The 14,930-nt window shown below is 44.0% G+C and overlaps 5 protein-coding genes across 5 annotated transcripts; 3 read left to right on the top strand and 2 right to left on the bottom strand.

Moving 5' to 3' along the window:
• The first annotated feature begins 1,862 nt into the window (after window positions 1–1,862).
• Window positions 1,863–4,944, top strand: LOC125767163 (solute carrier family 28 member 3-like). The gene is made up of 7 exons (XM_049433471.1): window positions 1,863–2,050; window positions 2,111–2,164; window positions 2,491–2,707; window positions 2,796–2,973; window positions 3,041–3,820; window positions 3,893–4,220; window positions 4,301–4,944. Exons 1-7 carry the CDS (start codon window positions 2,009–2,011, stop codon window positions 4,580–4,582), a joined length of 1,881 nt encoding a protein of 626 aa, XP_049289428.1. The 5' UTR covers window positions 1,863–2,008; the 3' UTR covers window positions 4,583–4,944.
• A 475-nt stretch (window positions 4,945–5,419) lies between these two features.
• LOC125767137 (solute carrier family 28 member 3-like) lies at window positions 5,420–7,915 on the top strand. Its single transcript, XM_049433425.1, has 6 exons — window positions 5,420–5,768; window positions 5,847–6,000; window positions 6,080–7,031; window positions 7,098–7,425; window positions 7,492–7,672; window positions 7,750–7,915. Exons 1-6 carry the CDS (start codon window positions 5,694–5,696, stop codon window positions 7,827–7,829), a joined length of 1,770 nt encoding a protein of 589 aa, XP_049289382.1. The 5' UTR covers window positions 5,420–5,693; the 3' UTR covers window positions 7,830–7,915.
• Window positions 7,901–9,715, bottom strand: LOC125767155 (ceramide-1-phosphate transfer protein). Its single transcript, XM_049433463.1, has 3 exons — window positions 9,364–9,715; window positions 9,070–9,281; window positions 7,901–8,890 (listed from the first exon to the last, which is right to left on the bottom strand). Exons 1-3 carry the CDS (start codon window positions 9,477–9,479, stop codon window positions 8,595–8,597), a joined length of 624 nt encoding a protein of 207 aa, XP_049289420.1. The 5' UTR covers window positions 9,480–9,715; the 3' UTR covers window positions 7,901–8,594.
• An 82-nt stretch (window positions 9,716–9,797) lies between these two features.
• On the top strand, window positions 9,798–11,507 carry LOC125767157 (60S ribosomal protein L14). Its single transcript, XM_049433465.1, has 4 exons — window positions 9,798–9,880; window positions 10,233–10,334; window positions 10,631–10,825; window positions 11,105–11,507. Exons 1-4 carry the CDS (start codon window positions 9,878–9,880, stop codon window positions 11,357–11,359), a joined length of 555 nt encoding a protein of 184 aa, XP_049289422.1. The 5' UTR covers window positions 9,798–9,877; the 3' UTR covers window positions 11,360–11,507.
• An 89-nt stretch (window positions 11,508–11,596) lies between these two features.
• Window positions 11,597–14,092, bottom strand: LOC125767141 (cytochrome P450 302a1, mitochondrial). Its single transcript, XM_049433441.1, has 7 exons — window positions 13,622–14,092; window positions 13,474–13,556; window positions 13,156–13,399; window positions 12,873–13,087; window positions 12,290–12,805; window positions 11,899–12,221; window positions 11,597–11,836 (listed from the first exon to the last, which is right to left on the bottom strand). The coding sequence occupies exons 1-7, from the start codon at window positions 13,693–13,695 to the stop codon at window positions 11,720–11,722; spliced, it is 1,572 nt and encodes a 523-aa protein (XP_049289398.1). The 5' UTR covers window positions 13,696–14,092; the 3' UTR covers window positions 11,597–11,719.
• Window positions 14,093–14,930: the final 838 nt, after the last annotated feature.

Genomic DNA, 14,930 nt, shown 5'->3' with positions numbered 1-14,930 from the left:
CTTGTTTCTTGCGTGCAAGTCTACCAGTCAACGAACGAGGTAAAACAGGTTTTGCAGTTGCAGTTTAATTGCTGTTTCATACTATTGAAGCACTTTTTTAACTAACATTATTTATATAAATAGTATAATATTTTAAATAATTAAAAATATGTTAAAAAAATTATGCGTTTACAGGATGTTCATCTGCTCGGAAAAAGACACGTATGATTACGACTCTTTTACTGATTATCTATATCCGCTTTTGCTAATTCAACTTCTTATCATGGGAATGTATTCAAGAAGCGAAATCGGCATCGATAACGCACGATCGAAGGTCCTCCACTTCTAGCGATTGGTCTTTGATAATTGATTCAGACGTTCGTATGCATTCCTAAGCCCTGGGGGAGAGTTACTTGCATGGACGCAGAACAAAAGTAACGATTTCTGAGTGGTCATCGAAGATTACTTTCATGCCCACTAATGTCCCATGCCAGCTTCAGCGATGAAGATGAAGATACCAATGCCCCCAGACACTCTATCGCAGTGCCAGCGAAGATTGACCGAACCGAGATAGTAAACAATCTATATCACCTAACGAGCCCACAAGCACCCACCGCGTAGTAGCTCGCGTATCGAACCGATACGCAACAGGTGAAGTGATAAACGAATATTTGAAGCACCGCTACGATTGATTCGCTGTTCATTCGGATTGGAACAGGTAAGCGAACCGGACTGTCCAGCGCAGACAGTCAAATAAGTGTAGATTCGTGTAAAGCAAAGGAACTCTCACTCCCAGCTGCCCAGGTGAAGTGTGTAGATCAGGTGTTTGTGACCGAAACTTCCGAAACGCCAGAGTAGAAGATAATATAGATATAGCAAGCAAAGTGCGGTGGCAGTTAATTGTAGCTATCGTGCCGTGACGCAAACATCCGGAGAGAAGAAAGGTATGCAGCAAAGCGGCTGAGTGTGACCTTGCTAGCCTCCGCTGGGTGTTTGCTAACCAAACCGGGCTATTGGGTAGTGATTGTGTACAAGTGTTTTCGATAATGAATGAAAACATCTCTACCGGGTGCTGATTAATTGCACGATGAAAATGGACTGTTGTGGCTAGTCGGAACTACGTGAAAATGTTACCAGCGTGCTGAATATTGAACAGGTGGAAAATAGTAACACGTGACTGGGCAGGTTCCAATAACCTTCTCATTATGCGCCTTTCAACAAGGTTTCCATCATAAGGAGACAAACTTTTTTCCGATACATCACTGTCAGTTGCGACCGGTGGATGGCGTGATAATGCACAAGCGTGTGTTTCTAGTGATATGGTGTAAATAATTCCCCGTTTAGTCACGTCGCGGCTGGTGCCCTATCGATATAGTTTTTGGTCATACATATTTGCACGTGAGGCAATTAGTTCGATCACGCGGAGAACGCTAACTCGCGGGCAGCGAAAACAGCATGAATACATTACAGTTTGCACTCCCAGGAACCAGTTCCGATGAGACTCTCCCAAGGGAAGGAAGGCTTGACCGAATGTCACCTGGGTGTCTGGCTAGGTGGTAGCTTAATAAGTGGTAGAACTAGAACTGAAAGGTTGTGCAGCAAGAAAAACGAGTTTTTTTTGTGGTATGCGAAATCAGTGTGGTGAAAGCTGTGAATGGTAAACGTTCGCCACGCCATTTTGATGTATGGCGTCAATAAACAAGGTGGTAAAAAATGACTTTAAACAAAACACAAAAGGGGATGATATCAATGTGGACTTCTAATCAAACACTTAGCCCCCCCCGCAGCAGAACAATCAGTTGATGATTAGTGCAATATTTATTGTTCGCCGATAGCAATCGTAACATCCGGTTTGATAGTGAAACTGTGCTAAACAATTGCAGGATAACTGGACATCCGACACTTCGGAAAAGTTTCAACATGCGACAGCAACACGCACAGTGATGATCATTAAGGTGCACCTGAGGATCGTTTAGTACACAGAGACACATCGCTGAACGGCTGAAGATTGTTACATGCAACAAACAAGATGAGTGGCGTACAGAATGAAGCATTTTTAACCGAAATGCAGGTGAGTAACTTTGGATGTTTGTATCTCTGCATAATTGATTCCATCCTGATTCCTTCGTAGGACGGTACGACGCTTACAAAACGCAAATCGAACGGAGTCATGACAGTGGTGGAGGTATGTACCAACCTTCTGGAGACGCACACATTCCGGTGAAACAGCCGTGCAATCGTAAAGTAATAATTCTTACCCATCAACGTTTGCATTGCTGCTTCTTCTGCCGATGGTTATCTGCCAAACAAACGCACCAAAGGCGTGTGGCTCTAAAGAGATAACCTGCGGTCATTACTATCTGGTCTTTCCACAGGCATCATTAACCGCGTGTTATCTGAATGACATTCACTCCAATTAGTCGCATGTGACAGTATTTACACACCACGTTACGTTTTAGTTTTATGTTTTGTTTTTACCTTTTCTCGCCCCCCTTCCCCCCTCCTCGGCAGGGAGTACCATCAATATCGTACGACCACGATGAGACAGCTCCTGTCGATGGGCAGATGGCAAGAACTGGCCAGGGACAATCGACCGATAAACTTTACGACAGACTTGCCGGGGCCATTGAGCGTCACAGGAAACATATCGAGTTGGGCATCTATATTGTACTTAATGTCGTTGTGATAGTGTTCTTCGGTTTCGCTACCAATTACTACCTCGAGTACGGTACGTCAATACGGAGATGATGCACTCGGAGCGGTAGTATTAGTAATGGGATGGAGATAGATACGCTTTCCTTGTTTATCATTCGCAGAGGAAGATGATTGTGGTATGCAGTGGTGCGATGGTTACGGTATGCTGGTACTACTCGTCGGTTTCGTCTATTTGGGACTGCTGTACTATTACCTGATGAAACCATTGTTGGGACGTCACTTTAAACAGTACCTAGTTGAACCAGCTACTAGAATTATAACCCACATCTCTAAACCCTGGCAAGTTGTGCTGAAAGGCTCCACACCCTGACGACTTACTGATGCACTACTCTTGCGAATCTTCCAGGTATATTCGACTGGCAGCCGTATGTCTGGTGTTGGTTGGTTTTGGTTTGTTCGTGTACTTCGAAACCCGCAACCAAACCGAACGACTCATATCACTATCGGGCATGGCATTCCTGCTAGTGATCTCGTTCTTCCTATCGAAGCACCCGACCAGAATAAACTACCGGCCCGTCGTACTCGGTGTGATCTTTCAATTTCTGCTCGGACTGTTCTGTATCCGGTGGGAGGTGGGTCGTAGCATATTTACCTGCGTCGGCAATAAGGTAGCCACCTTCCTGAACTACACCCGCGCCGGTGCTTCGTTCGTGTACGGGATGGTTCTGGTCGGTGACGGTGAGAACGAGTACGCGATCTTTGCGTTCTCCGTACTGTCTGTGATATACTTCTTCAGCTTCTGCATCTCCATCCTGTACTATCTCGGCGCCATGCAGTGGGTAGTGCTGAAGCTCGGCTGGATACTACAATCGATCCTTGGTACGACCGTGTGCGAAAGTGTGATCGCCGCGGCTAACATTTTCCTGGGCATGAGTGAGTCACCGTTGCTGATTCGACCGTACCTGAAGGATCTAACATACTCGGAGATACACTCGATCATGACGTCCGGCTATGCGACCGTTTCGGGCACGGTACTGGCAGCATACATTTCCTTCGGTGCAAATCCGGCCCATTTAGTTACGGCCAGCGTAATGGCGGCACCGGGTGCACTTTGTTTCGCTAAAATGATCTACCCGGAAACGGAGGAAAGCAAAACGCGTTCGGATAATATACAGATGGAGGAAGCGTAAGTAGTTTGGGGCAGGTGTTTCTTTCTTTCAAAAAGGAATTGATTTTACACTCTTAATTGTTTCTCCAGAACTGATTCTTCCATGCTGGATGCGGCTAGTAATGGTGCCAGTGCAGCGACACCAATCGTCCTGGGCATTATAGCGAATCTGATAGCGTTCGTATCGTTTATTGCGTTCCTGAATGGATTGCTCGCATGGTTTGGATGGCGCGTTGGGTGGGAGGACGTTTCGTTGGAAAACATTTTCGGTGCCATATTTCGTCCACTCGCATTCGTGATGGGTGTTCCATGGGATGATAGCTACTACATCGGTAAGGTGATCGGTATCAAGATGATCGTGAACGAGTTCGTAGCATTTCAACGACTTGGAGATTTTATAACGGAGCAAGTGATTTCGGTAAGAGACCCATTCTTTGAGGAATGGAACAAAAAAGGAACATCGGCCATTAATAGTTTCTTTCTCTATCTCTATTACAGCCCCGATCGGCTGCGATCGCAACGTATGCAGTGTGTGGTTTTGCGAATCCTAGCTCCATGGGGATCATGATCGGTACGCTCAGTGCCATGGTGCCTAACAAGCGCAACGTCATTACATCGGTGGCGTTCCGTGCATTCTTGACAGGATCAATCGTATGTTTCATGACGGCCAGCATCGGTGGGCTGCTGATGGATGATACGATTTTTAACAACTTTGGCAAGATGGGTTCGCTTGACGAATCGATCGTGCTGAACAGGACGGTGCCAATTTTAACTCACTAGTGTCGATTAAGTTAGGTGGATCAGTGGATCACAAATAAAACAAAAATGTTTTGTCATTAATAAACCAAATGTTAGTAGCTGTCTTCAGTATTAAACATAGCTATGTTGTCTTACCTATCTTACTGTTTTAGTTACTTATCGCTTCAAGTTCTGGGCCCGCTACAAGAGTCCTCTAAACCATTCACGGTCGAGCTACAAATCCTTTCCATTCTTGAACATTAATAATTATATTTGCTTATTATTTATTTGTATTAGGAGCAATGTGCAATGATTGTAAGCACTATCAGAATTGCCCTAAACGATGGTACCCAATAACTAGACTTGCAAACAATAAACAAACTGACAAGATACTACCAATACAACGGTATCTGAAGCTCTGTATTTCCCCTATTATTCATATCGCGTGGTGTATATTTGCAGCACGTTTCTACCCTAGTGACGATGCTACTATCGTATTCCCGCCATAAGGGGGTTGCCGTGTCATGGACGTTAGGCGCTTTAAAAGCGCTTACCACCATCCGCGAGGCTTTCATTTGAACGAGAGTAGCTGTCGGTGAACGTTTACCGCACGAAAGGTGACGAAACGACGTTTGAGCAGCGAAACTTGTTTTAGTGATGCGTGATTCCCCAAAACCGTCATCCGGTAGACGGTATGGCAAGGTGAACTGGTAGCCGGTGTTTTTTTACAGCTTTATGCAGGTGAATTGTGGAGGGGAATAAAAGCTGTATTTGGCTGATCGTCATTGCGATCTGTGTTGTTGCCGAATGAAGTACGAAGCGGTGTTTGTTTGTATAAGGTCGGCGTAGCGGTGATCACACAACAAAATTGAAGAAAAATCACAGAAATAATTGTACTGCTAAAAGAAAACTAGAAATGTGTTTGTGTTAATATAATTACTTTAGTGAAAAAATCTAGTTTTGAAAAAAGTTTTTCCGTTCAGCTACCAAAATGAATTTACGTAAGCAGTAAAATTTCTATGAAAAGAAAACAGCAAACGAATCATTAGTTTGTTCAAGTGTTATCACAGTGCACGTGCTCAGACATAACGAATATGTGATGAATTAGATATTAGACACTTCTCAGAACTACCTTATCAGATTGAATTTCCTCATGGCGCTGAATGGAATATACACTTCACATGCGGGTGACGATCAACCGGCCCCAAGATACATTGGTGATTCGAAAGTAAGAACAACATTAAATAGCTTACCTGTTTACATAGAGAGCTTCCTATCTATAGCCTATCTAAACACATCTTCACAGGAAGAAATTGTACTTTCCACCCTTGGTTTGAATGATTCAGAACATCACGAGCAAGCAAAACAATCCAGCATAAAACGATACACTGGAATATGTATCGTAAATGGAAGTGTTGCCGTTTTTTTTGGATTTGCCACAAAACGTTTCATTCAGTATGGTAAGAAAAGTGTTTGAGCAGCTGTTTTTTTTTGCCTGTTGCGCCAAGCAGTCAGTAAAACCATCATTCAACATTCCAGAGCAAAACTGCCAAACAAATTGCGGCCTGCAGTGGTGTGACGGGTACGGTATGCTGTTGCTTCTGCTGGGATTCGTCTACCTGGGGTTGCTGTATTTCCTGCTGTTAAAACCCAGACTAGAACGATCGGTGTACAGGAAATTGGCACCGGTTGGATCGTATTTCCAACGGATGTTTCAAACGCGAACAACGAAACTGGCCGTAGGAGGGATTGTAATACTAGCGATTGCCATTTTTCTATACTTTGATACGCGCGGCGATACTATTCGCTTGATGCCACTGATTGGGATGGTTGCATTCCTGGCACTTTCCGTACTGATGTCTAAACACCCGAGGAAGATCAATTACCGGCCCGTGTGCACCGGTCTGCTGTTACAGGCCATTCTCGGTTTGGTTTGCATCCGTTGGGACGTGGGACGTAGCATATTCGCTTGCATCGGTGCCAAGGTGGACACCTTCCTGGGCTATTCGGCCGTCGGAGCCGCCTTTGTCTACAGTGATGCGCTGATCAAACAGTACGCGGTGTTTGCGTTCTCCGTACTGTCGGTGATATACTTCTTCAGCTTCTTCATCTCCATCCTGTACTATCTCGGCGCCATGCAGTGGATAGTGCTGAAGCTCGGTTGGATATTGCAATCCCTAATGGGTACTACGGTTTGCGAGGGAATTATGGCAGCGGCTAACATTTTCCTGGGCATGAGCGAAACGCCACTCATCATCAAACCGTACGTGAAGGATCTGACCCACTCGGAACTGCACTCCGTGATGGCGTCCGGGTTTGCGACCGTGTCCGGGACGGTACTGGCCGCATACATCTCGTTCGGTGCTAGCCCTGGACATCTGATTACGGCAAGCGTTATATCCGCACCGGCTGTACTTTGCGTGGCGAAGATCATCTATCCGGAGGTGGAAACTAGTAAAACGACGTCCGAAAACATTAGCATCGCAAAATCGTAAGCATCTTGAGAGTAAGCGTTAGAATTTTGACTTTGCAATTAACGTACGATCATCTTTTACAGTACCGATTCGTCTGTGATTGATGCCGCATGTAATGGTGCAAGTTCGGGCACCTCACTGATCCTCGGCATCATCGCCAACTTGATCGCGTTCGTGTCGTTTGTGGCATTTGTAAATGGGGTGCTGGCGTGGCTTGGTATGCTGGTCGGCGTGGACGGTTTATCGCTGGAATGGATTTGCGGACACATTTTCCGACCGCTCGCATTTGTTATGGGAGTGTCCTGGAAGGATAGTGAGCAAGTTGGTCAAGTAATCGGCATTAAAACGGTGATAAACGAGTTCGTCGCTTACCAGCGGCTTGGAGAGTTCATTCGTGAAGATATCATAACGGTACAAACAGCATGGCCGTTGTGGATGTTTATCGATAGTAACTTCCATTCTTTCTTTTGCTTACAGAAACGATCAGCCACGATCGCGACATATGCCATCTGTGGCTTTGCAAATCCCAGTTCGTTGGGTATTATGATAGGGGCGATGAGTGTTATGGCACCGGAACGGCGCGGCTCCATTACTGCCGTATCGTTCCGTTCATTTATTACCGGATCGATAGCATGCTTTATGACTGCGTGCATTGCAGGTAAGGGACTAATGCGCGTGTTTTTTCTTTGTAAATCTATACCTTTTTTGGTACAAAAACATTATTTTCCTTCCCAGGACTTTTGATCGACGATTTTCAAGGAATGGAAAATTCATCGTTGAACAACTCGACGCTATCGAATTCTTCCGCTGGATAAGACTGGCGCGTTGGAGAAAGTATTACATTATCTTAAAATAATTTAATAATATATTAATACAAAAAAACGAGTGTATTGTCACAACATGTTTATTCACGAGAAAGCTAAATCATTCTATTCTTCTCCATTCTGTCCGAAAATACATGAGCTGCATCGGGGTGACTAATACCAGTGGAATGTGTGGCGTGGGGAGGAGGGGTTGTTTGGTTTTTGTTTTGATTTCAATACGTATCACTTCTTGCCTATTTCGTACAGAAAATTGAGCAAGTTGTATTACAATTGTATACAGCTCACAGCGTTTGCAGCTGATCATGTATGCATCATGAGCTCATTGGTTTAAAATGAACCTTGCCAGTAAAACATTGAGCTTATACAGGTATAACACACGTAGCACCTTTCAACGGGAAATGGTTGAGATATGACCGACACTATGCTAAGCGAACACCATCTAACGCATCTCAAGATCAAGCCTGCTTGAACTTAATATCACTACTTGCGCCAAGCTGGTCTAATACTTCGCGTAATTTAAAACAAACTTCTAGGCGAAGTACAACTATAAACTCAAACCCCTATAATAATTAGCTATTTGGTTGTATCCCTTACATATTTCACTCACAATTCGCTCACGTCACGACATGGAACAAATAAAAAAATGTTAAAAAACACAAATTAAAAGCGATAACTCATAAGATACACTCTATAAGCGTAATTTTTAGCCAACGTTCGATCGTCTTTTTGTGTGGTGTGTTAAGCTATATATCCTCCTCACGGTAATCCATGGAGATCATACTTTGTGTAAAGCTCTTGTGTGCGATCGTATACGTTCCGGGTGACGGATAACATTTCTGGCAGCAGCTTCATCGCAATGGCCACATCCGCACAAACTTTGTCGAGCAGTTGGTCCCGCGTTGGAAGTGCATACATGGCTACGGTAGCTCCCTTTCTAATGAGCCACGGGTGAAATTGAGCAAGTGTGTCATTGTATGCGGCTTGGCAAACGCCATTCGTTTTCCCATCACCTTCTAGCTCGCCGAGACGTTTCAAAAACTCTTGTATAAAATCTGCAAATCGAAAGAACACCTGCATTATAGGCCCATTCATTTCGTATCAATCAATCGAACGTGCGCCACGTTGTACCGTTAAAAGATTGTTTGGAAGCGGACATGGTGGCGGAGTACGATAAGATAAAGTACAACATCGATGCACTTTGGCTGACGTATCAAAACAAGTTCCAACTTACCCAAACCTCGGTGAAGCCTTAGCAATGTTCGACTACCGGATACGTAATCTTTCTTATTGAGCAAATTTGACTCCTGCTCGTACTCCATCATGGTGCGGATGGTGAGAAAGCTGTCCGCATTTTCCTTCGACCGTAGCTTCTCTAGAATTTCCACCTTCTCCTTGACGTCACTGCTCACGAATCCGAACACCGTCCCCATCAGCTGGAAAAATCTGTAACCAACCGGGACGTCCCGGGAGATTTTGATAAGGTTCCGATTCAACAGGTACATACGATAAGAATGCTTCTTCTTACTTGTACAGTTCCTTGAATGCTTCCAGATATTGGTCCACGTAGACATCATCTTCTCCAACGAGACTTTCAGTGAACTTTGCGTGCACCTTTTGAAGATCAAATTTATCTACCGACATGATTGTTTAGCTGCACTGGACCACAGAGGCGGGGTATCAAAGGTAAAGTATAAAAAAAACGCGCACTACAAGCGATTCAGTTGGAAGATATGTTGCTTTATCGATAGAGTGCGTCCTATCCGCGCAGCTAGTCGATATTAAACGTAAAATTAAACACTACACAAAGAACAATCACAAGGTGTGTTTGTTGTTCTGTTTTTAAATGACAACACAGCTGTTCGATCTTCGGCAATCTTCGGTAAACATCGGAAACAAAAACATCGCAATCGCAGCGTGACACGCGAACCGGGTGTTATAAACCAGCAGCAAGAAAATTTCAACAGTCAAGATAACGCGATTTCCGGGATGGAGCTGTCATCGGCGTATTTGTCATCTGTCAGCTTTCTTTCCGGTCCAAGATGGTAAGCGGTGTTGTCGAAATTCTTTTACGCTCGTCTTAAAAATGTCGCTAAAATAGGTGAAGCTGTGTGGTGTAGCTAATGATTTTAGTGAAAGAGTGATGAGTACTTTCATTGCCACAATGGACATGCTCCTCGAAGGTTTGCCGATGAGAATTTTCATGAAATTCAGCGAAAGCGCTAGCCGTATGCCACATGTTTATGTGTTCGCGTTTGCGTTGTGGGTTGTGTTCACGGAAGGGCCAAAGTGCCGGATTCATTTCAGCAAACAAGCTTCACCTCGTTTTTGCGATTCCATAGCCGAGTGCAATTATGAAATGTGCCATCATTATAATTCATATCTTTCTTGTTACAGTCGTTCACCAGGTTTGTGGAGACGGGTCGCGTCGCCAAGTGCGCCGTCGGGAAATACAAGGGACGCCTTGTATGCATTGTCAATGTGATTGACCAGAATCGGGTAAGTTGACATCGCGCGCTTAATGTGCAACAGAAATGTGTTTCATTTCAGAGCAGTTTGGAACTCGACAAGAGTGTTTTGTTTACGATTTATTATACACAATCCGCCTCAATGATGAAGTTTTCTACGGAAAACAAGAAGTAAATTAGGAAGAGCCGTCTGAAACACATCTGAAGCTTTCTTCCATATTCTGAAGTCTTGTGCGATGAACTAGTTGCTAAATAGCCGATTGTACCCTACCGTAAGATCGATAATAACCCGAATATGTTGTGTGTGTGTGCACATTGTGATTTTAGGTACTGATTGATGGCCCCACCAGCGGTGTTCCCCGGCAACAGTACGCCGTCAACCATCTGCATCTGACGAAGTTCCGCGTTCGCTTCCCGCATACTGCTCGTACTCGTGTTGTGCGCGATGCCATCGAGAAGTTCGACCTCAAGAAGAAGTTCGAAGAAACCAGATGGAACGAACGTTCCGTTGCCAAGGGCAGGGTAAGTGTGCCTTTTTTCTCACAGTTGTGTCCAAGAAGTTGAGCAAGGTGTGCCTACCGCAAACGAAAAGAAATGGATTTGCTACCATTTCGTACGTGATGATAGATTTTAGTAAACATGTTTACTTGATAGGAAATGCCGGCTGATACAAATATGAAGCCAAACTAGTTCTGATAGGAAATGAAGTAGAAGTAGAAAAGAAGTCGTTTGCCTAAATGGCTCCAGCAAAAATGAATAATTGGTTTAATTATGCTTATGTTCTTTTCTATTTTCTTATAGCGCTACAACATGAACGATTTCGATCGCTTCAAGCTGCGTCTGGCTCGCCGTGAACGTAACCTCATTGTGAGTGCGCAGTACAAGAAGTTAAAGAAGGTTGTCGTTCGTAACGGTATGCTGTTCGGTAAGCCCCGAAAGGGTACGAAACCGCTGCCCCCGAAGCGCGAGAAGAAGCCTGAGGACGTCAAGAAGCCGAAGAAGAAGAAGAAGCTGCCCCCAGGCAAGAAGGCTGCGGCTCCGGCCAAGAAGAAGTGAGCGGTGGCAATAATATCTGCTTTGGGAGTGTATAATTATTAAAAGCCGTTCAGACAAAAAACAAACAATACAAGTCCAATCAATCCATCGTTAACATTCGCATGAAGAAGGAGACGAGGAACAGGAAGTAAAGAAAGATCACACAAAACTTTCGATTCTGTCTTAATTGACGATCGTTGCATGCAGGAAGGATATATGCCGCTTCCGGTCAATCGGTTTCGAACGAGATGGAAGCGAAGGAAGATTTTAGGAAGCTGTTTCTTTCTATAGAAATCAATCAATTTTACCCTTCATTTTGGTTTGCTGTTTGTTGATCATGTATTTGCAAATATTGGAATGGTCGTTCAGCTTGCTGTTATTCTACGTTGGTCTTGGTTTAAATCGTAACCGAATAGGTTGGTCTGGTTGATTGATAAGTTTCGTTTTCACATCCATCGGAATGGTCCCTGCCCACTCGATTTCGAAAGACCGAATAAGCTATAATTTGAAAGAAACAAATAATTAGAATGAGAACGATTAGCTTAGAACTGCAAACTTACCCTCAACAGCAGCACAAGCATACTCTGCTCGGCCAATCGGCGTGCAATACATGATCGCATACCGTGTCCAAACGGCAGTACTAAGTGAGGATGGACCGGCTCCTTTGTCTCGCGCATCCATCGTTCTGGTAGGAATTTTAGAGGCTCCCGGAAATAAGTCTCCTGGCGACAAGAGATCATGTTTTGCGTCACCACCACTGTTCCACGAGGAACTTGATAGCCGCCCAACACGTTGTCCCGATTGAGAATTCGTCCCACACCTATCGAGATGGGATTGAGACGTAGCGCTTCCTTCAATACCGCACGGCAATACGAAGCTTCCGCTGGAAAAATGTATAGTTGAAAAAGTAAATCACAACACATGAGCAAGTTGCACACGGGAAACACTTACATCCTAGCACAGCGGCTCCGATCCGGTTTACACGTGGGTCTGGCAGAATCTTCTTTGCCTCTTGGTACAATCGCTCTTGGGCGGTGTTACCGTGCAGCGCCAAATGGTACAGTGCAAAGGAAGTGGTATAGCTGGTCGTATGCACTCCGGCCAGAAGCAGATCGGACGCCATTCCAATGATGTCGTTCAGCTCCAGGCTAGGATTGCGAAGATATTCCTCCATTAGCGATTTCGAATGTTCTCCGCTTGCCAACCGTTGCTGATCTTCGTTGAAGTAGAGCAACTTCTGCGACACCAGCTCAACGGCGGTCTTTTCCATAAACTCTTGTGCTTTGCGCAACCGTCGGTAGGCGGGAGTTTCAAAGTATCGCCACAGCTGGAAGCCCTGATCGGTGGGCAATATGCAGGAGTTGGTCGTTTCGGCTGATTCCATTAACCGAGACGATAACGAATTGGGAAGCATCTGTTCATCGGAGAAACTGTCCAACCGTACGTCGAAGGCAAGCAAACAGATCACTGAAACAAGTATGTGATGATGTTATTTTGTAAACGCCCCACATAGATCTAATTATAATTTCTATACATTCCAGATTTAGTCGAGAAATCATTGGCATCAGGTCTTCAATAAGGAAGTTTGTAGTACTGGAGCTTTGCGGTTCCGACTCCAAATTCGGTTTCAGACGAGCAACGAACTCTTTCGTAATTTTGTCGGTAGAAGGAAGAAAGTTTCGCACATTTTGCGGAGAGCTGAGTCCTTTCTGAAGCTCTGATCGTATTTTCCACCATTCCAAGCCGTTTCTGCAAGTGAGTAAATGTAGAAATTAAGCGACGGAAAATGTTTACCATCAAAGAACATAGTTCCTTACGTTGGTAACAAACCAGCGGTACGGTAGACATTTGGACGATCTTTGCGATATTTTTCAAGCGCTGTATGGCTACGCCGCGATGGATACATTCCCGGCGTTCGATCGTCCAGTACGGTAGCTATATCATCCGGATCGTAAAGCCACACAATATCTTGCCCGGGAACCATTGTTTCTCGTACGATCCGGCCATATTGTCGATATTTGTCCTCACCGGAACGATGTAACTCATCGAAACTGTAACGCCCTTCGCCGTAAATACGAAAAGACGTGAAAAGGCTTTCGAATATGTGTGTTGAACTGCAAAAGAAATTATCATACCTATTCCTGGAATGTACTGGAAAAGATTTCCCAATCCCAATGGACCCTTTGGTCCGGGCATCTGTTCAAAAGTCTTAACAGTCCTGTGAATTAATTATTTGCGTAAGAAAATAACGAGATAAGCTGATTTTGGCGATGTGGAACATACCCTTTCGAAGTTTCATTGTTATTCGATGAGAAACTACGTAAATGACGGATAGGAACTTTTCTTGGAAAATTCATTGTAACACAAACTTTGTAATGTTTTACAGACTTTAAAACATTTGATTGATTGTTACCGATCTAGTGTAAAACAATCTAGACAGACGACCGGGTCACAGGTCCGTCTTACACGCAAGTTCTGACAACAATGATGCCGGTTACATTGATCAGCTTATGATCGCGAGCAGTGATCGGTTTATTTCACGCACACTTATAAAACTCCAAAATTATCCGCTTGTCACGGTAGATCAATGCTTTCTAATCGGCGAAGTATGTTGTAAGGTTAATGAAGAGCATAAAACAATTTGCATTAAGAAGCATAATAATTCCAAATGAAGTGATGCTTTTTCCTATTGTTGAAGTGCGTCGATGTGTTCCTGTAGTAAAACAAGTACGCGTTTTATTTGGCACTTATCACGCACACAACACTATTGGCTAGCGGTACATAACCGATAGGAATGCATAACAAGCATATGGTTGACCTTGAATAATAACATATGAGTCGAAAAATCTGTGCTGTGAGCGCGAGCAGTGATCGGTGAGCTGCACGAAAGAGAATGGGTAGACGATCGTACAATCATATGGTTGCATCCGCGTGTTATATTTTTTGCCCCGAAACTTTGATTAATTGTGCACAATATTAATATAGTTGAGTTGCTGCAGCATCACTATTCACACACATTTATGATTGTTACGAAGTGTTGCAGTTCAAATGACCGTAAACATATTACAATGATGCACTGTTACTGTTGAGCACATCTACTAAAACATATACACCTTGAAGATCAAAATTGACAAAATGAAATGTGAAAATAGTATGAGTCCATGTGTTTCAGAAAGGTACAAAAATCCGTTTAAAGTATCGTAAGTTCTGGTACTCCCCAACTGCAACTCGTTATAGTGGGAAAATATGCAATTATGTATGCTTGTTTGTTTTCTAAGTCCAATTAGTTTCAGCATTGAAATACGATATAACTGCTGCAATTGAGAGCGGTTTACATTTTTCTTCTTTACCTGTAGGATTTTATTATGTTCTCTCAATTTTAATTTCTTATTTTGTTACGTGGAACATCGTTTCGTGGACAATAATAATGAAAATAGTGTTTGAAACCAACGCTAGCACACAATTACCACAAACGGCCATCACTCGGAATTTCCATGGCAGTTGTTTCCGGTGCATTTACCTTTTCCTCTACCGCGTGACAGTCGACAGTGCAGAGTACTATCTGTGCCACTTCTCCTTGTTGCTCGGCTGA

The sequence above is a fragment of the Anopheles funestus genome, chromosome 3RL (assembly GCF_943734845.2).
Source record: "Anopheles funestus chromosome 3RL, idAnoFuneDA-416_04, whole genome shotgun sequence".
In the NCBI taxonomy this organism is placed as follows: Eukaryota; Metazoa; Arthropoda; class Insecta; order Diptera; family Culicidae; genus Anopheles; species Anopheles funestus.
This window is presented reverse-complemented; position numbering and strand designations above follow the sequence as displayed.